The sequence below is a fragment of the Anas platyrhynchos genome, chromosome 10 (genome assembly GCF_047663525.1).
Source record: "Anas platyrhynchos isolate ZD024472 breed Pekin duck chromosome 10, IASCAAS_PekinDuck_T2T, whole genome shotgun sequence".
Lineage (NCBI taxonomy): Eukaryota > Metazoa > Chordata > Aves > Anseriformes > Anatidae > Anas > Anas platyrhynchos.
Window position 1 is genome coordinate 10,003,439 of NC_092596.1, and position 27,966 is coordinate 10,031,404.

At 39.8% G+C, this 27,966-nt stretch overlaps 1 protein-coding gene and 1 long non-coding RNA gene across 5 annotated transcripts in view; one reads left to right on the forward strand and one right to left on the reverse strand.

Moving 5' to 3' along the window:
* The window catches only part of NRK (Nik related kinase), a 98,506-nt gene extending 71,097 nt beyond the window's left edge, over positions 1–27,409 (forward strand). For 3 of the 4 annotated variants that reach the window (XM_038184605.2, XM_038184606.2, XM_027465375.3), the window contains 11 exons: positions 1,570–1,663; positions 4,366–4,539; positions 5,193–5,322; positions 5,718–5,876; positions 7,538–7,681; positions 8,922–9,056; positions 11,012–11,112; positions 11,645–11,794; positions 15,094–15,253; positions 24,237–24,376; positions 25,227–27,409. In XM_038184605.2, coding sequence (XP_038040533.2) covers positions 1,570–1,663; positions 4,366–4,539; positions 5,193–5,322; positions 5,718–5,876; positions 7,538–7,681; positions 8,922–9,056; positions 11,012–11,112; positions 11,645–11,794; positions 15,094–15,253; positions 24,237–24,376; positions 25,227–25,310 — 1,471 coding nt within the window. In that variant the 3' untranslated portion in view covers positions 25,311–27,409. The remainder of the gene's footprint in view (positions 1–1,569; positions 1,664–4,365; positions 4,540–5,192; positions 5,323–5,717; positions 5,877–7,537; positions 7,682–8,921; positions 9,057–11,011; positions 11,113–11,644; positions 11,795–15,093; positions 15,254–24,236; positions 24,377–25,226) is intronic. The other variant, XM_038184607.2, reaches the window with a different exon arrangement.
* On the reverse strand, positions 16,373–19,316 carry LOC140003274 (uncharacterized). Its single transcript, XR_011811603.1, has 2 exons — positions 19,129–19,316; positions 16,373–18,598 (listed from the first exon to the last, which is right to left on the reverse strand). It is a non-coding gene; the product is annotated as an uncharacterized lncRNA (long non-coding RNA).
* Positions 27,410–27,966: the final 557 nt, after the last annotated feature.

Here is a 27,966-nt window from a genome sequence, read left to right on the forward strand (position 1 = left end):
CCTTACTTTCTTACTGTTCCTCTCCAAACCACATCTTTTTGCTCTGTAAAGTTTTATTTGTTCTAGGTCATAAAATTCATCCTAGACCTCAGACTCCACATAAAAATATGGATTTGCCCTGTAGCAATGACTTTGCTACATGTTAGGTTGTTACATCCCTGTACGCTGTAATGATTTGGAGGTGTCCCACTGCCTTTGGAAATCTGCACGTGCTGTGTGCATCTCCTGTGTGAGACCCACTGGTCCTTTGGAGAAATGTGGTCAGCGGGCTGATCCCTGTTAGGTTGGCCTTCTGCACACACAGCCACTGCGAGAACCTCATGGAAACTGGAAGTGCAGTCTTAGGAAAGTCTCTTCACCTCAGCTGAGCATCATTTATATTGAAAGATAGATACTTGAGGAAATACATCCTTGTTACTAGCAAGTAAATAGCGCACACCAGTGTTTTGTTTTAAGGAGGGATGTCAGTGAGCACAAGCCATCATCCTACCTGCTTGTGTAGCATATCTATTCTGTTCATGCTCATCTCTCCCACTCTACCAAGGCTGTTTCCTTCTTTGATACCTGCAGCATTCAAAATCCCCCTAACAAACAAACAAAAAAACATGTTTCCTGTTGCTCGTTTTGTATAATTGAGTTTCTTCTCTCTGCTCTTTGCATGCTGTTCATTACCAAATTCAAATAACATGGCTGCAGGTGTGTTCTTGACTGGTAAGTACTTACTCCCACCATTAAATGGGAGGTTGCTGTCATTTAAGATCAGGACCTTGCGTTCATCAGTGATCCTGCTCCATGTGTTGCCATTCCTCCCAAGTTCAGCATGCAAATATTTATACCTCCCGTAGGGGGAAAAAAAAAATTTACACCTTCACACTCATTCATGTTGTTTTAAAACCCAGATACAACTTGGCAGGGTAAGAGATGCTCACTCTGGTCTTACCCTGTCTATCAGGACCTGCTTTTGGTCGCCATGGAAGACAGGACACTGGGCTCAGTGGGCTTGTGGCCTGACCTAGTCCTCCTGTCCCTGTGCTTCTGCTGCTTTATGTGTGAAGTGAGCATGGTTGTGTTTCTTGCACAGAATGAAGTCACAGCGCAGTCTGTCCCAGCTGGTGAGAGCAGCATACAGAGGAGCAGCAGCTCTCCCCAAGTGCAGCTGATGCTGGATTTTTGGGAGCAGGGTGGCCAGTGTTTCACCCCTCAGTGTAGTGTACGAGGGGAGATGGGAGAAGTTTTGAAGTGGGCTGCTCGATGGACCTGCTGGCACTCACCTTTAGCACCTGTCAAAATGATGGGTGAAGGAAGGGAAGCCTCCAGTGAGCTGGGGAGAGCTTCCTACTGGGAGCAGTCCTCGAGTACCAGTCCATCCAGGCACATCCTAATCAACCAGCTTTTGTACCAGAACCCTGACGTGTAACTAGTGAATGTTAATTACGCTCAGTTGAACTCGTGTATATGGAGGTCTTTTTTGTGGGTTTTGGTGTAGGGTTTTATATTTTTTTGGGTTGTTGTTTCCCCCCCCCCCCCCCCCCGAAGTAGTTCTATTCATTAATTGGAGTTTGTTACCAGGCAACTGCTGAGCAGCAGAGTGGCAGATTTCTCAAGGACGAAAGTACCAGATGGGATTGAACTGAAACCCCAAAGCACCACTGCAGAACAGAAGGTAATTTGGCCATTTGTAAGGGCTCGGGTACAGTGTGGGGAGAGTCAAATTGTTAATGGACATGATAAACTCTGTATCCACTCCTTCTCAGCAGCATTTTCACTCTGAAGTCCTGCTCTGTCATTTCAAATTACAGCTATAAGCTTTAAAAAAGTGCATACTGTTTCAGGTTTTGTGCTTCCTACAATCAGGCTTATGTCTAGGTTCAAAATTGCACCTCTTTATTTGTCCTTATTACTGACCCGGTAGTAGTGGCTGATGCCAACTTACTCTGCATGAAGGCTCTAGGCAGGTTGCAAAAAACAATCCTGTAGATTATAGTCAGCGTGCATGGTTGCTATTTTTAAAAATGTTGACCTTCTTTATTCCAATGTAAAGAGAAGTATATTTTTTAAAATATTACCGAAAGATGGGAAAAGTACTTCATCCCTCCCCACGGGCTTAGCAAAAACACACGTTCCCTTGTGTGTCATGTTGTGGTTCTTTCCTATCTATAGTTTGTAGCAGAGGCTTCAAGTTGTGTGGATTTTCCCCTGTGATAAATATTAGTGCAGAAAAGATGAAAACAGAGAAAGCAGAACAATGTTCTTTGTGGTTGAAAACAAAAAAATTACAGTAATAAGACTTGCTCTCAACCTCAGAGCATTTCTCACGTATTACTGAGTGTATTCTTGTTTCACAGATAGCGAAAAATAAATTGCCACGAAACTGGCATTTTTCCCTGAGCTTCTTGTGTAAGCTCTGACAGAGTTAGGAAGAAAAAGGAGTTTCCTTTGCCTCTGGTGGGTTTTGTAAGCTTCAGAACAGAGAGAAATCTATCCAGGCTGGCAAAGGAGTCACACTTTGCCTGTCTCCCACCATTCTTAAGGAGAAAAGACCTTGCTTTGATACATGGGGCACCAGACTGAGCCATGATATCAGCGGCTCATGCTGTTCATCTTCCTCAAACCTGCACTGACTCCAATGCATTATTTTAAAGCTTGCTGTTCTGTACCAGAAATGAAAGACTGGTTACCATTTCAGAGCAACAGCCTGACAGAAGAGGTTGTACTGCATTTAATAATTTTACTTTCAGATCCCTCCATCTCCACCTGCATAGAGGTGAAGGAAAAAACAATACCAGCTCCAGGCCCTTTCCATCTCCCTTGCCCAGTGCCAGAGCTCTTTCCTGGCCCTCCAGCTTGAGCCTGCCCATTTCCTCCTCATGGCAGAAACAGCCCAGCACTTGCTCCTTCCCTTGATATCTGGGTGCTGGACATAGGCTGCTTGAGGGTAAGGAGAAGTGATGGGGTCTTTGAGACTCAGAATGAAGGTGGAAGAGGAAGGAGAAGAGTGGAGATCACGTTTTCAGTTGGGTTTAAGGAAAATGACCCAGGAAAGATGACAGATAGATGATTCTCACCTCTTTTCACCAATCTCTCTGATGCCTTCCAGAGTTTTCCCTTCTCACAGAGAATCCTGTCCCTTCCTCCCACCTCTGTGTCACCACCCACAGCCACCATAAGAATCCATGAATTCTTCCAACATCCCTTTCCTGTCCCATTTTGAAGTGGTTAGGGTGTACCAAGCTGCTCAAATGACTCAAATGGGAGTTTGGCTCAGTTCAGCTGAATCTAACTCTAAACACAAAAGAAAATTTTAAAATATCAGAATTAAAAACGTAAAATGCCTACAGCATCGATTTTATTCCTGGCTAATTACTTGGCTTTTAAAAGGCAAATGTCTTTCATTCAGAGTTATCCGCTATATTTTGGATATATTGACCAGCATTCAAAAAAAGCTGAGCTGATTTCAGTAGGTTGTTTATCAGTCAGTGCAGTGTATAGACGTGCCTTGAATTCAACCAGCCAGAAGCTGTTTGAGTTTGATGGTGCTTTTTGCTTTGGCATAATTCAGGAGGAATATTGTTGAGTAGCACTTGGCTCCTGTTGCTTTGTGTTCCTGTGCTGATGGTATTCGGGTAACCAGACCTTTCATGGCCGGGGTAGGTTCCTCTGCATTGCCCTGTCCATCTGGGACACTGCCTGCTTTACGAATCCCACCTTTCTTCCTCTCAAAGCTTCTAGCTGTGTTTTTCCAGAAACTTCCAGTGTCCCAGTGAGTCAGTATTTAAGGCTGTCAGGGGAGAGAGCTTGTACGGTGCCTCACAGCTTGTACAGTATTGCTAGTAGGATCCTACAAGGAAGGCCACGGTACCAAACCTCATTGTACTGCAGGTGCTGACACTGGATCCTACTGAATGTGATCTCTCTAGAATAAGGTTTCCTAATTCAGTAAGTGGGAAGTAGAAATGAAATGAATGGTAAGGGGCTTTAAAATATATGCAGCTCCTGAGCTGAGAAGTACCTGCTTCTGACCATGGGAGAGGTTAAATCTGTACTGTTAAAACAAGTCATTTGATTTTCTGTCAAGTGTCTCTGAGGATGAAGTTACTTCTTTAGCTATAGCTTGGAATATAGTAGATGAGCAGTGTTTCTGGAGCATTTTGGGGGTGGAAGCCAAGGTTGATATCTCAGGTGTTTGCCACGTGCTTTTGTATTTTCCTGTTTTTTAATCTTTCTGTAGTGTTTGTCTTTATCTAATACATCACATAGAGCACCCCTACTCATATCCTCATTATTTATTGTCCTAATTAACAGGGGGTGCATAGGGCATTGGAAGTATATCAAATGTGGACTTTAATCATGTTTTCTCATGTACAGGATCAGATTTTAGGGAAACAAATTTCTAGCACCCAAGAAGGCCTCTGGAGCATAAACAACCAAAACTATCTCCTGCCAGATCTTCTTCAGCAGAGCCAAATTTCAGATTCCTCTGTGAACACACCAAAAGTGCCACTGACTAGTCAGGAACCTCAGAACAAATCTGTGAATAAGGTATGAGATAAGTGTATAGACTGAATGAATTGTACCACCGCTTCCCTCCAACCCATGGAAGCCTGAGTTTGAGTGTCATTTGAATTTATCTATCCTGTTTCTTACAAACGAAAGATTTTTCACCACATCCCTTCTTTTATCTAGAAGGTGTATTTTGAAGGGCTAATAAGAAAGCTCAAGCTCCCTACCCTTCTTCGCTGTTCCACGTTTTTGTCCTTCTCTCTCCACTTCATGCAAGCTAGAATGGCTCGTACCCTCTGCTCCTTTTCCTGTAACATCAGCAACACAGCATGCTCATCTGCCTTTAATGATCGTCTTTGGATTGCTTTCCATCCCAGCATCAGGTGACAGTGCACAAGGCATGGACCTGTTGCAGATGAAACAGCAGGGAGTGAGAAACATATAAGGAGATTCTTCTGGGGACCAGTTACTTCATTGCAGTGCAGTGCCTGGTCAAGAATCCTGACACAACTCCCAGCTCAGGCTTCCTCTTGTCACTCAATTTGTACCATCTATCTACTGCTCTAAGCATGTTCATTACACCTAATTATGCAACATGCTGTTTCACCTGAACCTCAGAGACACCCACGTTGCTCTGTGCTGTCTGCTCCCTAGTGTCATCATCCTGAAGCAGCTCTTGTGTTTCATTGTAGACCCCGTCCACTGAAAGTACACCTTCAAAGAGCAGTACATCATCTACAACATCGTTTACTTCATTCATAGATCCCAGACTTCTGCCAATCACCCCTCCCACCAGTCCAGTTGGACCTCCCTGTAGTTCTTGTGAGTATGCTTTACCCCTCATAAAATCTCATTCCTGTTTTTTTTGTTGTTGTTGTTGTTCTGGGTGGGGATGGAGGGAAGGGAGAAGCTTCTCACTTGGCAGTTGAAACTCTGGAGGTGTTACTGACAAACTTAAACTCCACATCGCTGTGAATTTCATTGCATGGCCTCTGTGGTTCCTCCAGATGTGACTAGCTCTGCTGCTGTGTCACCACAGTGCTTGCTCAGGAATGTGTGAGGAGTTTTCCAGATGTGTGGTTTTCTTTGGCTATGTGATGCTCTCAAAGTCTCACCTCTCTTCATTTTTTTTCATTCTGCCGCAAACAGGTCAAATGTGAGATGTAGCCAAACACTTGAACTTTTATTTATTTTTTTATTCCGTGTATCTTTTTCAGCATCTAGTGCAAAACCTGAGCCTGTCAGGAGAGAAAACGCAAGGAAAGGCTCTGTTGTCAACGTTAACCCAACGAATATCCGCCCACAGAGCGACAGTCCAGAAATTCGTAAATACAAGAAGAAATTCAACTCGGAGGTCCTTTGTGCTGCTTTGTGGGGTAAGCTCAGAAGTGCTTGGGCGTGTGTGTTGAGGGAAGGCAGCAGCAGGAGAGGTTGGCGGTATATGGCAGTTAGATTTCGCAGTTGTATCACACCTCTCCTGTCAGAAAATCCTGAGAACATACCTACGTGTCACTCGCATGGTATTGCCTTCCTGACGGAAGATGGCAAACAGATGAGTTACAGTTGCAAGGGATTTTGTGCATCAGAATGAGAAAACATTTTGATCGAGCACCAAATTGAAACTGTGCTTGCCATAAGAGCCAAAAGTTGCATATGTTTTGGTAATGAGAAGCAAAAAAGGTTCATGATACTCTGTCTTAGCTGCATATCAGTATAGCTAGTCATGCATAACCCTAACCCAATGGAAATTATCCAAACCAGAGGTTCCAAGAACCTTCCTCTCAGAATTTTAGCCGCCACAGACTGAAGCAGGTCAGGCATCAATCTGTCCAAGAGCCTGACTTCCATGATTTCCACTGCCAGGACTTAGACCCTTTCTGGATCACCGTTTTTGTAGGGTCAGCTTCAAATGGCATTAAAAAAAAACACACAAGATCAGTGTAGTCAGACCAGTTTTCAGCCACTGTTGACGTAGTCCCAGTCTCGCTGTGGCTAAGCTCTTGAGTTCTTCTAACCATCTGTCTACCTGTGAGGAACAGATGCATTCTATGGGACTTGCCCAGCCATTTACTTGTCGTCACTTTCTGAGTCTGGAATGGAAAATGAATGAAGTAGGTGAAACATTATCTGACAGAAATGTAGATTTCTAGCTTTTATAGTTTTGTGGATTTTGTGTTATGTATGTTTGCAGGAGTCCAAGATTTTAAATTAGGAACAGGAACTATGGAGCAAAGTCTGTAAATTAACTTTGTATTGAGGTTGAAGAGTACCAGGTACTCATCAGAGCACAGCCAGTAGAGAAGTTTGCTCGTTACAGCAGGAAAATTTATGTCATTTCTTTAGAACCTGCTGATTAGGAAATGTAGCCATCATGCCAGCCAAACACTATTTTTGTACAGGGTGCATCCTCTGGTGTCAGCAACTCATTGAAGCTTTCACTTCCTGGGGAACAATTGGATTTCAGATGGATTCATTCCTTTAATTCAGCATTTGAAAGCACTTTTCCAAAAACCAGTTTTCAAACAAATATTCTGCTTCCTTATATCAGTAGCTTTTCTTCCAATGACTTCGGTTTTCCTCCTGCATTTTGAGCGTTGCATTTGGGGGAAAGAGGAATTATATTTATTTTTTTTTAAATTGAAAGAGACCCTTATATCCTTTAGTTGGATCTCCTGTGTTGGAAGAGGAGTGGTGCTAAACTGAGGCTTTCACAGCGCTTACAAGCACACAAGTCACCTGAGAAGTTCAAGTTTGCAGAGTATTCTTTTAATTTTCATTTTTTAGATCAATATTGACTTCAGTGGAACTACTCATGCTTCAGGTTATGTGGGCATACAAGTGTTCTGCTGGGTAAAAATTGTCATGTTGGGGTTGTTTTTTTCCTTCCATTTTTCTGGGAGGTCATCCACAGAGCAACAGAGAAATTATCAGGTACCATTAAGAGGAGTAAATAAAAATTGATTCTAAAAAACAATTAACACTTCGCTTCTGAATCATTGGGTGATGTATGCAGTATTTTTTTTCTCTGTATCAACAGGAGTAAATTTACTGGTGGGAACGGAGAATGGATTGTGGCTACTGGACAGAAGTGGGCAGGGAAGAGTATATTCACTGATTACAAGGAGACGATTCCAGCAAATGGATGTTCTGGAAGGACTCAATGTGCTAATTACTATATCAGGTTAGTTCAGTGTCTAAAAGTATCTGACCTGCATTGGGGTTGGAAGCAATTAGAGAAGAACTAGGTTATAAACTAGGTTGAGAAATTTCCTCTTACAGAAAATCACAGGATAGTTATTCTTGTTAATAGGAAAACTCTCTTGAATTTTTAACACTTAGATTCTCATTTCAGATTCAGATGGGGCTCTGGGATATTTCATTACCTGTTTAATACATAAAATGGTTTGTGAGAGGTTATGAAGTGTTTCATATTCTTAAAATGGACTGTTTCCCAGCAAGTTACAGTTTGTCAGTCTGTTTACATGTTTCTGCAATGGGTGAGCATCTATCTAAGTGCAATTCTGTTCGAATATCATTAAATAACCTCATTCTGTGGTCAATGAGATGTATGAACAGTTACGTAAGAGTGATACATAATGTGAAAGCATTGGTAATGCTAAATGGAGTAGCACCTTCAACCTCTTCTGACAAAGAACTTGGACTCTGCCCTTCAAGGTCCTGAGGTCCTTATTATCCACAGATGAGAGTGGCCTCAAGGTAGTACATAAGAAATAGAGGTCCATGAAGGAATGGCTGCCACTTTTCTACACTCCAGACATACTGTAGTAGGTGACGCTGAGAGCTGTTTGTCCCATATTGCCAGTTTCAGCTGCTTTTGACATGGTCCTCCTTAGACTGACCTGCTGTTGATCTTGCTTATTTACAAACCAAAGCAACAGAAAGACTGACTGAGTTAAAAGATGACAAAGTAATTCTCACCCTGAAAGACATCCAAAAGAAAATAGTTACCTGTAATGAAGATTGTCAGTTAACCAGAACTAAAAAAGTCACTTATTCAAAATACCCAGGGTAGGTTATATCTGTATTCCTTCCTTCACATCAGAGAGCAAATACTAGGCAATGTGATTATCTCTGATGATACATGCATCTATAGAGACCTCTTCTTTGACATGAGGAACGAATTGTAGTCAGATATTAAAATCTGACATGAAGCTTAAGTCACAAGAGCACATGTGCCAAATGTCATAGGGTTATTCATACTCCAGTTCCCCCCTGGGAGTCGTCATCACCCCAGGCTTTTCTTTTGTGCTGATGGATTCTTCTTTCTGTCACCTTGACAAGCACAAAGATCTGCTGTACTCAAGGTCACAGAACTCCAGCTTTTATTACATGGGGGAGATTTTGTATTTCAGTAAGTTAGAGTTATGTCTTTTTTTTTCCTTCCCCTTTGCAAATCCCAGGGAAGAAGAATAAGTTGAGGGTCTACTACTTATCGTGGCTGAGAAATAAGATTTTGCGCAATGATCCAGAGGTGGAGAAGAGGCAAGGCTGGGTGTCTGTGGGTGATCTGGAAGGCTGCGTACACTACAAAGTTGGTAAGGTCTTTTTTTTTTTTTTCCCCTTAAAGAGCTGCTTAATCGTACTTTTGCATCTCGTGACACCAGCATTTTTCTTTAGCTGTATCTCAAAATTGTATCAGGACTGCTTTGAAACCTGCTTGCTTAACATGATGGATGCTTTGGCCCTTGTCATTCCAGATTGCACATGATGTTATGGCTATGTCCTGTGAAGGCTGGAAGAAGGGAGTGCCAGCCCTGTTCCGTTGCTCAGTCAGGGGTTTAGAAATTCTGTAGTTACTTAAGACTTCAATTAGAGTCATGTTTTCCACCCCCAGGCTACCAGCTTCCCTCCTGGTCCTGAGTAGCTACTGCTAAACTGGACTGGTACAGTGCTAGGAAATCATGTTTGTAGGATGTCTGTAGGCAGATGAGATTGGATGTCCTAGAGCTCATTGCTGTGACTTGATCATAAAAGACCTAAATATACCTTTGTTTAAATTTACACACTGGCAGCGTTATCTACCGTAGCAGTTAAAATTCTGTCTTGCATTTTTTTGGCTTTCAGGTATTTCATTTGTGAAGGTGAACATCAGTATTGTGATAGCTTCTGTCAGTTAACTGTCTGAGGGGGTGTAATGTATAGCATAAGTTTTGCTTTATTGAAAGATGGTATATGGAAGTGGCGGTGTTGTTTTTTTTTTTTTTCCTAAGTCAAACAGAGAAATGATACAGACAAGTGCAGGAGACGATGAGGTGGCTGGCGCTCATAAATGCTTTGCTTGACATTTATTTGCATTTAGATCTCATTGCTTTAAATGTTACGGGTTAAATCCAAAAAGAAATGTGCAACAGATGTGTGTCATTTTCTTTGTGATTATAGCTAAGCACCACATATTCCACTTCAGTTGCTCATTTTTGGTTTTGGTATGTCTTTTTTTTTTTTTTAACGTTACTCTAAAATTAGGCAAACATTTGGTGCTCTTCTGTGTTCACATATGACAAACCAAGCTTACTTCTTTGACAAAGCAGCTGTTGTTGTTTACCTGTTGGTGAATCTTCCTGTATCTTGACCCATGTTCTTACAGTCATTTTTCCAGCTAGCAAAAGGATGTGTTATTTTGTGTTTTGGTAGGTTTTATTTGTTTTTGTCTTTCTGTTTCTCAGCCTTTGTAACATTTCCCTGATCTGTATCCACCCTTATCTACCCTTAATGCTTCTGCTTTATGTTTGGGTCAGTGTGAACTGCTCCTGTTGCAAGCAGCAACAAACCTTAGCTCAGTTAGCACAGTACCTGCATTTTCTAAAAATCCCTTCCAAGCAGACACTGAATATAAAACGAAGGGAGAATGCACTGAGATGTGACGCCCTAGTGTTCTGTTTCCAAACCAAATGCTTGCCTCTGGCAGAGTGAAAGAAGCCTCAATTTTCAATGCATGTTTCTTTGTTTATTCTCAATGGGCCCAACATGAGCTTAATCAACTTGGAGAAATGGCTCATCTCTCCTAAATGCTTACTCATCTCAGAAACATGGGAGTCCTTCGCCCACACTAGCACATGGAGATTTAACCCCACACGTGAATGGTGAAATGAAAATTCAGCACGCAGAGTGTAACAGAATCCTACAGCCAACAGCCACCGTTCCTCCAAAAGCAGCTTAGTCACACCCAGCAACATCAGTGTGGGCTCATACTTGAAAAATAAAATAGACTGAGTTAGCTGTAGGGTCAAGACCTTTTTTTCTGACAGTAAGAGAAAAAGATGTATGAGAATCAATATATAAATGTTGCTATCTGAGAATAAAGGGCCTACATGTTTGCAGTCAGGGTTTTGACAGTGGTGATGTTAAACACTGATGTCCAGAATGCATTAGTCTCCTTGGTGGATAGCGTCTTCCTCTACAAATAATCCATTGAAATTATTTCATGTAATGAGATGGTCTTTGATTTAAGCATCTGTCTGATACCTAAGGAATTGTTCTTCTTGTATTACAGTAAAATATGAGAGAATCAAATTCCTTGTAATTGCTTTGAAAAACTCAGTGGAGGTTTATGCTTGGGCTCCGAAGCCTTACCACAAATTCATGGCTTTTAAGGTAAGTGAAAATTCACTTTGCTTCAGACACACCACTGTCTCTCATCTACTCCTTGCTTTTGCTTTTTATTGTTTTTTATAACATTTATTTCTAGTTAAAGATAAAATGAATATTCCTTTAAAGAAAATGTAGCTCATTTGACATACATTGGAGGTGGCAGGCATGAAACTGTCACTGTCATGATTCTGTTAGATGTGAACAACTTGTTTCAGTGCAGTGCCAAGATGTACATTTAAATTCACGAAGCTGATGCTGATTTCTCTCAGAGGAAGAGGAAATTTAACATGAATGGTACTTAGCCTAATTTTTGCCTAGTCCATTTCTAGATGGATTTTTTCAAAACACAAGTGAACTATCCAACTCTCTTTGTGGCCCAAAGGTTGATGGATACTTAGCTCCTTAAATGTAACATGCTGGTAGAACAAAAATAGGTAACTTTCCAGTTCTGAAAATTATTAAGGAAAATTGTGTATGTTGGTCTGTAAACAAAGAGCATTATTGTGTTCTATAGTGTATTTTTTTTGTTTTGCAGTCTTTTACCTCACTTCATCACAAACCGCTGTCAGTTGACCTGACTGTTGAAAATGGACAAAGATTAAAAGTGATCTATGGCTCTCTAGTTGGCTTTCACGCTATTGATGTGGACTCTGGATCTGTGTATGACCTCTACCTTCCAACACATGTAAGACACTCCAAAAAGTTCCATAACCACCTTTGTTATTTGGGCTGTATATTGGTGATAATCAGGTTAAGTGGTGTGCTGTATTTCAAAACAGAGGATAAGAGAATAATTACAGTATACCGGCTAATAGAAAATGACTTTTTACATGCTTTTGTAATAGTGAAGTTCTGCTAAAAGGCTTTTTTTTTTCCTCCAGATTTAGAGTATCAGTTTTAACAGTTTAATGACAGAAAACCTATTGTATGGACAGTACTATTTTTAATTGATTTATCCTGGAAATTTAAGACTTTTTTAAGGCATACAAAAACACAACATTGAATTAGGTGACTTTCACAGTCAGCCAATGTGTTTTTCCGTCTTGATCACTGAATTGAGCTGAAATTTGGCCTGGTTTAAGATGATGTGCAGCATATGTTTAAATCTTGATTGGCTTTGAGGCATGTTATCTTTGCATCAAAGAGTACCTGTAGCTAGAGGAGCCATGTATAAACTGAGTCCAAATATGCATTCACAGGTGAATACATATATATATATATATATATATATATATATATATATATATATATACACACAGGTGAACCCATGAATAATCCTAATTTCTTCATTGTGGAGCAAACTTGCATTCATTTTACATGATTTATATGGGCTCAGTGTGTAAAATGTGATTTGCCTTTTTGTCATGACTCTGTAGAAACCCAGCTTCCAGGCCAAATAAATTTGCTCATTTTCTTACTGCTCAGTTGCCCGTGAAATCAGTCCTTGCATTCAAAAGAATTCAGGATGTTCTCTTTAGGTTTTCAAGCAGAAGTTGTCATGAAGATGTTGATTTCAGGTTGATGTGTACATGTTGCATGGTGTACCTGTTCACTGAGATGATGTTGACTGCTAAAAACTGCCTAAATTGAGTTAAAAGCAAAGTAATTACTCTGCAAAAGTAAAAGGCTGCTATGGGGCTGTCCAGTATGAAGGCTGTGCTCTTTTTTTCTTTTTTTTTTTTCTTTCTGTTGTTATTTCTTAGCTGTTCTAGATGGTTCATTTCAAAGTTGTGGGTCCCAAAAGCCACAGAAATTTAAGGGATTAAGTGCAAAAAGCTAGTGGATTCTCATGGCTCCGGCCTGATGGGGAGCTCTAAGCAGGGAAACTTCTGTGCTCACTTGGAAGAACCTTCCCTGAAGTCAGCAGAGCTCCACACAGGCAGAGCGTTAGCTGATGGGTGCCGCTACTTCCATGTACCCAAGGCATTGTGACTTCAGGAACACTCGAGGGTTGGAGGGATCTCATCCCACATCTGCATGTTGCAGCCTGGTCCAAGACCCTTCCATTTATTTATTTTTTTTTCCTCCCTCTCTCAGCCCAGTGTTTTCACACCCATGCCCTGTGGCCTGCTACCCTGACAAGTGACAGCCTTCAAAATTCTGTCACAGCTGTGTTTCCTGATGGCCACAGTGTTTAAGGATGATGGTTTATAAACTTCTCTTAATTGCAAACTCACTGCTCTAGGTCTTCAGAACAGGCTGCTGAACCACCTGCTACAAACCTGAGCTGGATTTTTGTTTGTTTGTTTAAGGGCCTTAATATTTGTGTGATGGCTTATTTAATCCAGCAATTAGTAGGTTTGTTAACTACGCAGCTATGGAAAATTCACATCAGTTGATAAATGTAAGCGTGATGCCTGCGTGCCATCCCTGGAAGTTGGTTGCTAAGCGAGGTGAATAATGACTTGTCACAAAGATCATCAGCATAATTGCCCGAGATGTGGAAGGCAGAGGAAAAGGGGAGCATTCTGAGCAGCAGTTCTCCAACAGGCTGTGGATATAATTATGCACATGATGAGAGAGATTTCCCAGGTGATTGTCCTGAAGATGTGGGGCACCTTTAAGACTGGCTCCATTTGGGTGCGCTCTTCAACGAAAAGTTAGCGTTTACTAAAAATATATTTTCCCTTTAGAGTTTTAGACCTGAAATAAATCTGCTGCTGCAGTAGCTCTGTCTTTTTCGGTATTTTATTATTTCAAAGAGCATCTGATAGACTGGATGATTTTCTTAAGGAGCTTTGTAGTGACAACAGAGCAGACTTCAACAGGCTGACTTTAGATACTCTTGCTTTCTGGTAGCCTCTTTTCCTGGTTCCCCACCTCTTTCTCCATCTCTTACCTGCTTCGATCGCTCATGCGAGTACCAAGGCAACGCATTAAAATTGCTCTGCGGCTCTGGATACCCGTTCTAGTGTTACGGATAGTTGTTGCGGAGGCACGGAGTCAAGTGGTTGGCCTGGGTGTATTCAGTTGGGCAAGTACAGCTTCGGTGCTTCTTTACTGTTCTTTCTGCCCTTCCGGCATGTGTAATGTGTGTGCTTGAAGAAAAGAGGTCTGTGTGGTGCTGGCTTGTGAAAATGATGCAGAAACTCCAGTCATGTGCTTCCTAGAAAGATTCGTTGTAGTGGTTTAATTGACTGTTTAATTATCCTGTTTTCAGTAGTGCTTTTTTCAAAACAAAACAAAAAAATGCTTTCTTAATGATTTTAAGGTTTTCCTTGTTTTTTGTTCAAAAGTGCTTTCATAAAACCCCACCTCCATAGTTGTGTACTTTGACTTTTTTTTTTTTTTTTCACTTGGGACATGTGTTGGCTTCTGGGAGAGATTCTAGTGCATCGAGCAGCTGTTAAAATAACGTGTGTGAGAGAAATGCACTGTTTCTTGTGGCATGCAGAAAACATATGCTGAGCAGCACTGAAAAGGGGAACTATTTGTAGGGAAGAATGTGGGAAGGGAAGGACACAGAGAAGCTTGTGTTTGAAAGGTCCAGGTACAGTGTTCTGCTTGCTGTAAATACTGATAAATTCACATTTCTGGGGGGTTTGAAAAGGGATAGGGAAATATCATGGAAAGTGAGAGCACTGTTTTCCTGGAATGTGGAAGCTTTTGTTCTTCCTCCATCTTCTGAAATAACTGAATTCAAATTTTTCACCTGTCTTTTATTTATATAATGCAGGTGTTTCATAAATAAGTGTCTCAGTGGCTCCATGGCTTCTTGAAAGCCATTAATACTAGTAAATATAAAGTGAAATACTGAACATTGCCTTGTTTGCAAACCTACTGTAATATCTGAAGGGGGGAGGAGAGGAGAAAACCCATTTCAGGGGCTAGCTTGCAAACTGTACAGCTTTTCTCAAAACAGGCATTTCTTTCACTTTCCATGAGCTAGTTCTTTTTATTGCTCTGTCAAACTAGTTAGATTGATGTAGTCACTAAAATTGCAGTCCATTTTCTGATATAAATCTTAGCAAAATATGATTCTAGATCCAAGGAACTATTCGCCCACATGCCATTATCATCCTCCCAAACACCAGCGGAATGGAACTGTTACTCGCCTACGAAGATGAAGGCATCTACATTGATATATACGGGCATTTCACAAAGGAAACTGTTTTACAGTGGGGAGAAATGCCAGCATCTGTAGGTATGTATGAAAAACTGCATTTTATTAAATGTAAGGTTCTGCTGCATGAAACCTGACTTCTTTATGAGGTTTGTATCTATGCGAAAGTGGTTGTATGGCACATAAAGCAACTTCTGAGCAAAACAGATATCTGGAGAGTAAAGAGGTTTATGTATGTTTATGTTAAAACAGCCAACGATTGCAACAGGGTCTTCAAGTTTGGATCACGGGGTTTGTATTCTTGTCATACCGTTTACTGCATCATACCCTTACTATACAGCCAAGCTTCCCTGGGGGTGTAGCTTCCAGAGAGTTTTCACAGAGAGAATTACATGAATTAGAGACGCAAAGGTGCTTGTTTTCTGCTTTGTTCATAGCCTGTAGCATTTTTATGTAAAAATTCACAACTATAGCAAGGTGGGTTTTTGAAAAGGTCTGTAACTGCTGTCAATTGGGCCCTTAATTTTATCACTTCAGATTCACAGTACAGGGTACTTCCAACAGATTCTCACTCTCTCCATGTTTGCAGTGGTTTTGTAGGAGGAGATTCTCACTGTATTGCACAGGACAGCTGTTTGTTTCACGTTCCCCAGAGTGCTTCATGTTAAGTTTGGGGAAAACCAAGAACATAACACAGGCAGATTTTTGTTTTTATTATTAGTTGCTTTTAATTTTTTTTTGTGTCACTCCTGTTCTTCTGGATCTTAAAACATACAAACAAACTGCAAAAGCCCAAGACATTTAGATTGTGCAAAAGCAAATTATTAGCTTGGCAGAAACTGGATTCCACATGAAAAATGAAGAATGTTCACCTTTTTCCTTGCACTTCTAGTTGGATAGCTTTAGGAAAAGTCCATTAAAATCAGTAGAGTAACACCCTTGAGGAAATACCAAGTCTATCATTTGTAGAGGGTTTTCAACAGTACTGAGAGCAAGAAACCCACCTCTGGAACATACATTGCTATAAGGGAACTTGCATTTTTTGCACTGTTGCTATAAAATTCAGCAACAGAAGTACTTCAGTTCCAAGAATCAGGTGTGAGGTTATAACCTGACTGTGTAGTATTTCCTTCCCTCCACTAAATACACCTATCTCTGCTTTTCAGCCCCTAGTCAGAGCTGCAGGGCACAATTAAAATCTATCAAGTCAATTCTCCATTTTTCATATGAAAATCTAGTAATCCTTGATATATTGAAATTTTATATCCCCTCAGAATTAATGTTAGAAACACTCTAAGAAATAATCAATAATCAAAGAGCAATTACCAAGGCAGGGTAGGAAGAGTTCTAACAAGAAGTACTGAATGTAATTGGAAGCTGCACTGAAGAATGTTATCTCAAGAGACAGCTTTCAAGACCCATTTCATTATGGGAAGTACTTCCTTAGGCCTTAAAAAACGCAGCAAGTTTATTTAACATGAACCATTTTTTAAAAAAACTGTCATGTCTTATACACCTTGTGGTGTGCATATATGATATTGGATTTTCATAAATATTTAAACTCTCTTTTTGTTTTTTCACTTGTACCTTGTGGGTTAGAACTCCTTTTTCCTGCTTTGGGAAGAGACAATTTTAAAATGAGCTGCATTTATGTAACTGTCCTGCTTGAGATTAACCCTAATCTCATGTTTAATACTTGCTAAAGCATAGATGTTATTTGTAGCTATTACAGGCTTTTCTAGTTGTACTGCTTTTACTGTATGCTATGGCCTAAAGATTCACTGATATTAGATAATTAGTGTGTTTCAAATGTTGATACATAAGGAACAAAAGGCTTCATTACATCTCACTTCAGAAAGGGAGATATTGCAAGAATGATTGCATATATTTATTACTGCTGCTTGGAAATCTGCAGTTTGTGACACTGGGTCCTGATTGCCCTCAAAGCTTTTTTTCACTTCATCTGGACAGAGTTTGCAGGAATGCCTCAGAAGTGTACCAGAGGGAGCTTAAGTCCTTTTGCCTAACCTTGCTGAAAGTACTGAATCATCAAACTTACAGAAACGTGAGATAGGTTTGTAAAGCGTTCTTGTACCTGGGAATCATAATTCCTTGACTTCAGTAAAAATTTCCTTGCATGTACCCTGCCGGCACTGAAGTGAATAAAGCTTCACCACTTTGGGCCAGCTGAGTATATGATCCTCTGTGCCAGCTAATTACTCTCATTTAAAACCTCCTTCTGCCTGCATCTGGTTAGGTATGATATTCTCAGTTTCTCAAGGTTGATTACATCTTAATAGAAAGAATGCCATTTGGACATTCTCCTTTCCATATGATCATGTAACCATTCCTCTTGTTCTTCAGTGTGCAACCATGCTATGATTTGCATGGAAAAGCCATCAGTACAAAATGACCTAGGCATTTTTGTTACAGTATTTTAGGGCAGTTAAATAGGAAACGGTCAGACACACCTCTGAGGGTGGTATCCTGTCTAAAGAATTTTACTGTACGGCAGTCTTGTCCGTGTGAATTGTTGGATTTTCTCTGTGGTCCGTCTAGAGAGATGGGCACCACAAGATGGGAAGGCATCCCATTTGGGGACAGGTAGCTAAGGCAGGTCCAGTGAAGCATCCTAGTGAGGTAGCAGAGAGTGAGGGAGATGAAATTTTTACGATGGTAAGGTTAAGAGGGCTGAGTAAAGAGAGAGGTCTTTGCGAAGCTTCCCCCAAGTGCTCAAAGTGTAAGACTGTAGGTTTTCTCTGGAAGGAAAGGTGTCACTCTGTCACTCTTTCATTGTTTATAATTCTGCAGTTTCCACAGCTGAAGGGAGGCAGTCTTCAAACACCCCCTCTCAGTTGTCATTTGAAAATTTTCCAGTATGTTAACTGGAGAACTCTTGCATTATTGCTGCTGCCACAGCACTGAGGTCTCAGAGCTGGATTTCTTTGAAACAGAAATTTTTAATCGTTGTGATGTGGTGCAAGATCAATTTGACATTCACATTACAGCTAAAAACAAATTAATCCAACCTATTACTCAACACAAAACTCAAATTTTAAACAGCTCTGTTAACTATTATTTTAATTGTTTCCAACCAGCTCCTATTCATCTTCTTGTTCCTCTGAAATTCCAGTTTCCAGACAGAAACATGAGCTCTTATGAGAGAAGTTTGATGGTGTTATTTACATGGCCAAATGTAGGGAGAACTTGCAAGTTTCACAAGAGATCCTATTTTAGAATTTCCAGACGTCACAAGGTCTGACAGGAGTCTGCATGAGCTTATCTCAAAAGTTTTCTCTCTGTGCTTCAGACAGGAGGGTCTTGTGTTAACCTCAGGGTGCTCTCTAGCCACCTTTTGCCTAGTTCTTAGTTTCTTTAAATAATTATTTTGAAAGAAAACTTCTGTAGTTGGTAAGAGTTTCTTGACTACAAAAAAAAAAAAAAAAAGAAAAAAAAAAGTGCATTATAATTGATAGATTTAGGGCAGGGAAACTAAATATAGCTTACTCTCCCAGTCTTTAAATTGGAACCCCTGTGACCTATCTGTTAATAAGAAATTGGAGAGAGGAAACTCAAATCCAATGGGAAATTAAAATTGTAGAAGTACTCTATCCGTGTTTAATCTGAAAGATATTTCATATATGTAAGGCTAAATATAAATAGAGCTGTTATGTTTTCTTTCTATAAAACAAGATTTAAAAAAGGTTTAAGAAACATCAAGTTAATACACTTTGAGAGCACTTTTGCCCTTCTGTGCGAGTAATGAATTATTTACAGTACGTCTGCGTGGTGGGTTGGCACAAAACCAGATATTCCCAAAGAGTAGGGAACCAATAAAAGTCCTGATTTCCTTTGCTGTATATGTATTAAAATCAAAATGATGTTATGTGGAAAAACAGATAGGGTTACCAAAAGCTGGTTGTATTACTGCACTAGTGCTCTTTCAACGTACTTACCAGTTCTTGAAATCCTAGCTGGCCAATTCGTGTACAGGAAACTCCTGCTCATATCTGAATGATGGGTGTTGGTCAGATCTCCTGTGCAGTGTTTTTCCCAGCAAACAAGCAAGCCACCTCTCACCCTAAACATGTTTCTCACTTAGGTTATTAGTTACACTGGAATAGGAATTGCAGAAGTGAGCAAGCAACAACTGAGAGCAGGCGTGCTTTGGAACAAAGATGCACATAAACATGTATTTACTAAACAATAAGATTCCTAGTCAAAAATTTATTTAGTCATAGCTCTTTTTTGGGTGGGTAGGGAACTGTATGTGTTAGGTCTTTGTCCAGGGGGAAATAAAAAACAAACAAACAAACAGAAAAAACCCTTATATTCAAGTAACGTAAGTAATAGCAGTAAAACTATTTAATGGAATTGCACAAGAGAAATTTCTGTCTCCTTCCCCTATCTTCCTCCCCTAAATTGCTTAACCTCTGGGCAGTGACTTCTGAAGCATGGGCAGCAGACAGAAGTACAAGCAAGTAGCTAATCAGCCCCTAATCAGTGGTCAGCAGCATCACAGGAGAGCTTGAGGCTGGGTTTGAGCTTTGCGACATCACAGAATGCTGTTGGTATCTCTGTGGGTTATCTTCATTCAAGCCCTCAACACACACATCTCCCTTTCATTTGTCTAAAACAAACCAAAATTGTTATCTCGCTATATAAAAATTAAAAAAAATAAACAAACAAACCAAAACACATGCTTTTCCCAAAGAGGGCAGAAATCAATATAAGTCATGATTTCATAGAGCACCTGGGCTAGATTGAAGGGCCAAAGAAGGGTTCAGTAGAAGTGCAGTCAGTTTTAAGATCTGTATGGTCTCTAATAGTTGCTATCTCTTACTGTCAGCAAAGTCACTGGCTATTCTTTTAAAGTTCCTGCCCAGCTGCATACTGGCCTGAGGCAGTTTTCTCAAACGTGTCCAGAAAAGCAAAATTCAGTACTTATTTTTGTGTTGAATTTCACCCTCTCCTAAAAGGAACTGGGTGAAGCAGTGTACGCTCCCTTGTACCTCATAAAACGGAGTCTGGTATCATGACTCACACATGCAAAAGTGGGTCAGAATCTTTTAGTTCGTGTTTGGTTTGTTCATTTCAACCTCCTGGTTTGTATGGAATGAGTTGCCTGGGGAATTTCTGGAGTCTCTATGGCTAGAGGCCTTTAAGGTCAGATTAGACGAACTGTCAGAAGTGATACTGGTGTGGCACAGAGATACGGATGCAGGAGAAGGTGCGTTAAGGTCCTGTCATGCCCTATTTCTGTAACACTAATCAGAAAAGCCTGATTTTATGTTATTTCACTAAAAGCTGATCTGATTCCGCTTTCATGTAAAGATAAGTTGGGAATAACTGCTTAGGGCAGTGAGCCAAATTCAGCACATGAGATCAGAAAAGGCATTTTTGAAGAGAAAGAATTTAAAGACAAAAAGAAAACTGAAGAAGGGAAGTGAGATTGTAGTAGTACCTGGGCTCTGTGACACCAAGAGCACTTCTCTCAGGCTGAGTATGCTACTGATGTGAGACTAAGAGATCATTAGCTCATGTCAGTGGCACTTCATAGAAAGCTAATGGTTTCAGTATGGCTCAGTAATTTCTTTCACCTTTTATGCCTCTCAACCATTTCCCCTTGAAGCAGTCACTTTCGTGATTGGGGGCTCTCCTCAACCTGATGCTAATACACACTGTGAACAGGAAACACCAAGTAGGTGGTCTCGACCCAATTTTAGAGCATTCCTAATGCTTTCGTGATGTTAAAAGGCTGATTTTGATCCCACTTCCCTCTACTGAGTTTATGGTGTGTATTCTGTGATCTCCAGGGCATACAGCTGGTGTAATTGGTGTACCAAGAACCACAGCTCGTGCATAACTGTACATCTTCTAAATACATGGTAGTCTGGGTGAGGCAGAGGAGACTCAGGTAATTCTGAATGACTTTCCTCCAGAACTTTAAGCAATTTTGGCACATCAGTCTGAGCCAATATAGGCTTTTTTTTTTTTTTTTTTTTCCTGAGCTACTGTCCAAAGGACAAGAGCAGCTAGCTCTCTGTGTCTAGGATTGCTAGAAACCAGTATAATCTTGCATCATAATATAAACATAAGTATGTTTAAATGTTGCCAGCTGGAAGCACAAAATATTTTTATCTAAAGCTTTATGAAGTGAAAAGTGGGCTCGAACTATTCCTAAATTGCACATAGTGTAGGAGCTTTTGTTCCAGAGCAAGTAGACTTTATTCTGAGTATCTAATCCACTTGCAGTTCATTGTACATGGCACGTTTGTATTCTAGAGTAAGCGTTCTCATGGGAAGGTTATCAAGACTCTGTACTGAACTTTGAATTCACAGCCTGCTACCCTCCAAATTAATTTCCATGTATTAATTTTTATAAGTGGATAACCCCACAAATGGTATAATGGAGTCTTTCTGTTAGCATATACGTCTTCAGACGTATATGCTAAAGTTTTGTGAAAAAACTTCTTGATTCTCCTACAGGAGTGAGTTTTGTGCTAGTTGTATTTTGACATTTGCCATTGTCAGTTGACAAGTTCTCAGTATATTGGCCAGCCAGGAGAACATCAGTGGCTGAAGTTGGAATATCTGTTTTATTATGTTCCTGTTGTAATACTGCTTGGGAGATCAGTTCTCATCTGAACATAGCAGCAGTAGCTCAGTCATCCAGGGCTTTCAAGGATGCTATCAAATTGAAATCTGCCAAAGACATGGATACAGATGATACAGACCCAGAGTATTGACAACTTGAGTGCAGATTTCACAAAGCGGAAAAGATAAGGAGAATTTGAGTGGATTAGGTCTTTGATGGTGAACCTACATGCCCTATACTGTAGCCACAGAATGTCGTCGTTCTATTGTTTTATTTATGTACACACACCTGCCTTGCTGTCACAGCCCCCGGAATCATCGCCTACCTGTGTGTCTGGTGTGTTTGCAAATGTTAATGTGGTGTCAGCAGTTGCCAAAAATAGCAGATATCTGAGTATTGTATCTTTAACTTCTTTACTTTGTGTGGTCTAGGCCTGCTTTATTAGGTGACTGCACGTTGGATGGGTGCTGCCCTGATGTTCATCATGCAGCAAGCCAGAAACAGTAATAAGTCTTCCTTGCTGCCTACAGCACCCTGTCATATAGGCTAGGAAATTAAGCATAAAGAAAAGAATAAGAATAAAAAGGTATTGATTTTCAGGTGTTTGATTTCAAAAAATATCCCTCCCCTCCACCCTGTTCTCTCATTTATCCTCAGCTCCTCACTGCTGTTTTGCTCTTCGTAGAGTGGTTTATTCCTCTTTCCATATGACTGGGATACTGGGAAGTGATTTTCTTGCTTTCAGCTCTAGTGGCAGGGAAACCTTCAGTGTGTAAAGAACAACTGAAAGAGAAGTCTACTTAAGCAGGTTTGGGGAAAATGAATAGACTTGGGGGGAACTAAAATGTCAACGCCATAGCCAAAACAGACATGTTTTCAAGGAGGTATCGTTTTCACACATCTGAACAAGGATTATAAAACAAGGATTCCAAGTTAATATTAAATCAACAACTACTACAAGAAGAATATGTATTTCCTTTATTTTCTCCTGTCCTTGTAAAGCAGGATCACAGGCTTTTGCTTTGTGATATCAGTGTGTATTGAAAGCTTAGTTTCTAGACAAAATCTAAATCAACAAGGAAGGTTTTAAGGAACAGATGTTGTTTGTGTTAAAAAAGCAGGACAGGCAAGCACTGTCCTCTGAAGCTAAAAACCAGTCAAATGCACACGTTCCCTCTAGAACATTTCAGAGCACCACAGTTCTCAGACTAATGAAAAAACAACTCATAGTTGAGCAAGAACAATAATTTCTGAGCATTGGCTATCTAGAGCATAAATAATGCGTTTTTTACCTTGGAAGCCAATACATACAGTAATCAGAGGATTTTCATTGAAACTGTGCCTAATTTGAAGTCTGTGGCATTAACTCCTTCATCACTATCCTGACTTCTCATCCAGTTGCCAGATTTGAAGGGAGTAACACAGTAAGCTTCCACAGTGCTGGAGCATCTTAGAATCATCCAGGTTGGAAAAGACCCATCTTCTTTGCTTATATCCAAAAACAAATTATGGGAAGACAGTAGCTACGAACAGCAAATGAATCAGGGCTTAGTCTCAGATTCCAAAGCATTTAGGCTTCAGACTAACTCAAACTTAGCAGCAAATACATACCTAACTTCCTGGCTATGAAGAAGACAGTCAAGATTTTTCTTGGACATGTAGAGTGAACGAAGGATAAGACACCAAATGGGCACAAGTTGCACATTTGGTAGTGTACTTAAGGTAAGCATAGAGTCCAAAATGAGTGAGAAACTGAAATTCAGCCACTGTTCCCAAGACTTCTTGTGTAAACTTGAGTCATTCAGAATATGTTGTTATCAAACAGAAATGCTTCCGATCTGTGTTGACATAAGACAAGAATCAATCTTCTAGCTGTTAAATAGCAGCAGCCCACACAGCTGATTTTCACAGCCTATATCCATAGTACAACAAAAAATAATAACTATTATAGGAAAAAACAAAGAAAGAAAGGTTCCAGGCTCTTGAGTGAAATAAAGAAGAGGTGGATGAATCTTGTTTTGGTTACCCTCATTCTTCTATAGAAGAGTTAAAACAAAGGGCAATAGTGCAACTAGAACGGAGTCATTAGAAATAGTAAGAAATAGAATTAAAGAAAAATAGGAAAAAAATGCTTAGAAACATAAAACAGAAAAGAGTGTTGAAAGTGTTCTAAAATCATCTCTACATAGTCTCTTTTTTCAAGCTCTGCATCAGAAGCTAAGACTTAGCCTTTAAAAATGCATCAGCAAAGGTTTTGTGTGTGAATCCCTTTTTTTGAAACTAGCACTGTATTCCATTTATGCGTTGGACTCCCACAAATGACTGGCTGTATCTGCATTTGGGGCTCAGTTCTGTAAAACATTGTTGCATGAGATTAATTACTTGTGTACAAATAGTAACAGGCAAGTGTACTGGTGGCATTTTTAACTTAAAAAAAATTTTTTAACTTTTTTTTTTCTTTTATAGCTTACCTTCAATCTAATCAGGTCATGGGCTGGGGAGAGAAGGCAATTGAATTGCGCTCTGTGGAAACAGGAAATCTGGAAGGAGTATTTATGCACAAGAAAGCGCAGAAGCTAAAATTTCTATGTGAAAGAAATGACAAGGTACGGAGATGAGTACAGTGTGTCGATCGAGCAAAACCAAGTAATTTTCATCTACAAAACTAAGACCATGTAATTTCTGTAACTATGTATTTACACTGGTTTTTTTTCTTATCTTAGTATAATTTTCCCAACCAAAGCAAATGTTGTCAGTGAACCCACAAAGCAGTGGATATTGCACACCTTGACACAGCCCTACTTTACCCAGTAACGTTACAAGTCCTATTCCACCTAGCGTTAACTGATTTCAGAAGTGCTAACAAATACAGACATTGATGACTGGGCAGATTCCAGCACAGCACGTGCAGTGGGGAGGACTGGTGAGCCAGCTTTGATAATGCCTAAATACAGGACTGCCTCTCCTGGGCTGCCAAAATTACATGCAATTCAGAGCAGCCATCAAGGTCAAAACAAACAAGGAAAAAAAAAAAAAGAAAACAGCACAAAGATTTCACATATTGAAGGCACCTGGAGAATGGATAATCAAGTATGATTTCTTGCATATGGCACAGCAGTGCTGGATAAATGTTCTCTGAAACCTGTTTAGTCCCACTGATTTATTTAGATAACTGGGTCCCCTAAACTGTTTAGATTATTTTAAAGTGTGTTCTTGTGACTTTCCAGATAGAAAAAAAAATATATATAGCAAAAAAATATACCCCAGTTGTAGTACAAGCACTGTTTTCCTTTAAAAACTTTCTTTGTCAAAATTGAGGTGTGATTTATATATCCTGGTACTTCGGACTGTGATGTTCTCTCATATTTCACATATAGATAAAAATATTTTCATAAATGTACACTGACAGTAATTTATGTTGTTTTTTTTCCCTGTTTTCTTTCTCCCCCTTTCTAGGTGTTCTTTGCATCCGTACAGTCAGGAGGCAGCAGTCAAATTTACTTTATGACTCTTGGTCAAAATGTACTATTTAACTGGTAAATCACATCAAAATGAAGGATGCTTTGAAATTCCCTGTAGCTAGCAGTGTAAAATGCTTGAAGGTAATATATGCAAATTTGCACTTTTTACCTACAAAAATATTGTCATATAGAATTTGTATTCTTTCAGTTTGGAAAGAATTCCATTTTCCTGTCAAATTATTGCAAACATGTTTTGTTTGTCTTCTCAAACATGCTGCAAACCAAGACTGTATTCACAGTGTTAGAGCAACTTTAATGAAGAATGTAAAGTCCCTGTACTCAGAAGAGTTTACAATTTCCTTTTTTACAGATAATGTAATATTATCACCTTGAACTGAAGTCTCTTTCTTTTTTGGACAGCAACATCTATAGGTAGATACAAAAACAAACAAGTTGGATGGCAAATTGGAATCTATTTTGAATTGGTTTTTGGTTGGTTTTTATTTTGAGCAAGTTTTACTGTTGCACCAAGACTCACTTGTGTGAGTCTTACGATCAGTGGAAGAGTGACTTTTCACAAAGGGGCCTACCTCAGACACAGATGCTGAGGGATCGTGTCCTGCAGTAGGGAGAATGCGTGCATTTCACTGCAGAGCTGTAAAAGCACCTACTTCGGGACGTGCCCCACATGGCAGATTTTATAAAATGCAGGGGACAGACTCCATGTTTCTCTCAGGGCTGGACGCCTGAGCCCACAGACACACTTACTGTAGAATGTATTTGTAAAAACAGTTTAAATAGTTTGTCAAAAATGTATGCATAAAGCGTTAGGGACCTGAACCTGTAATTTTTACTCAAACAAGGGACCCATACTCATGTGAGTTGATTTAATGGCACTACCCCTGTATATAAGGGCACAGGATCAGGCACCTTCTTTTCTTTCCTTCTTGCTCTTTCAGCAACAAGTCTTCATGTATTTGTGTGTAAATACAATCTTTCCAAAATGGGTATTAACAAATGTATTCTTAATATAGTTACGAAAATATCCAGAGTTATTCTATTATAAATAAGAAAATATAAATAATTTCAGGTGCTTTCTATGCTAACTGCATCTAAATAAAGCTGCATCCACTAGTGTTATTGGTGCCAGTGTTTCTGCATAAACTCTGTTCTCAGGGGCATGTAACTTGGCCATAAAACTAAACAGACATTCTGTGATTAAATTGTAGGGTTTAATGCAGTCAGCATTTAGCTGATATTTGGATGTGCTTTGAAAAAGTAAAGCATCAAGTGTAACACAAAAGAGCTTATTCCAGACATGATATAGTATGGATGACACTGTAGGCAAAAGTGAAATTGATAGCTACAGTGTTTGAAAATAGTTTGGTTTTGTTTTTACTTGAAATATGTGATACTGGAAGGTGCAGGGAAAGTGTATTGGAATATCTGGTTGTCTACCTCAAGGATGATGATTCAAAATTTGCTAAGAAGGGGAGAAATAAAAGCTGTTCAAACTGGTATCTGTTTTGTACAGCATGTCAAATTAAGGTAGTGTTAGCCATCATTTTGTGGCCGATGGGTGCTCTGACTGCAACCATCAGCTCCAGAATTGGCATCTTCCCATATAATATCAGCAGAGAATCAAACTCGGGGCTAATCGCCTCTTCCCCATGGTGGCACCTCAACTGCTGCAGGAAGATAGAGATGCCAACACTGCTTCTCTCTGTGTTCTTTGGCTATGTGGAGGACTGCACTTTCCAAAGTTATTAACCTAGCACTTTTCATGAGCACTAGTTTATCTCAAAACGTATAGTGTTTTTTTAATGAAGTATTTTCCTCTTAAATGGTTAAAATTACAGAAAAAAATAAGCCTAAGCCATACTAAAAAAGATATGCAGTTATATACTCAAAGTAAATTTAAATGTATGCAAGTGATCAGCTTGTGTGTAAAATTTTAGAATCTGAGTGGTGTGCACTGCCTGGGCAAAGCTGTGTGAAATCAGGTCTCTGGCTATTTGTAGTAATATTCCTACCTGTTGTCCGTGCTAGGGCTGGGACAAATGAGCAAAACAGACATATTTTAGCCTGCCTTGGCTCCCTGTGCTACTGAGCACTGGGCTTATTTTGGTCAATTGTTATCAAAAACAAACACCACCAAAAAAAAAAAAAAAGATGAAAGTTACAATTACACGCAAAAGAAATTACAATCAGAAATACAATTTACTTGCTTTTACTTCAAATAAAAAGTCTAAGAGGCTGTGAAGAAAGAACACCTTTCATTTTGTACCCAGTGGGTGTGCAAAACTTGCTTGCAAAACTGCTCTTGCTATAAGCAATCAGTGACCCAGGCTGCTCTACAATATTTTTTAAAGTGTGCTTATCACAGCAGCCTCTGCATAACATGGATGGCAGGTGAAATTTTCTCCTTCTCCCATTTTGGTGACAACAGGTAGGAGGCAGGTTCTCCCTGATGCTAGACATTAGTTCGAATGGATTTAACAGAGTACCGTGGGAATTCAGATCAGCTCGTGCCAAGAGATTAAAGAAGCAAAATATCATCAAACTTTTTTAATATTACTGCAACAGAGAAGTAAGTCGACACTCTGTGAAGATGTTTAGCTCTCTACCAAGAAAAACAAAGTGGGTTTGAGAGAGGGGATGTGTGCTACTGCATTACGATGTTAAACTCTCATTCTGCTTCCTTTTGTTAGTTCTTTCTTTTGAACTATGATTCA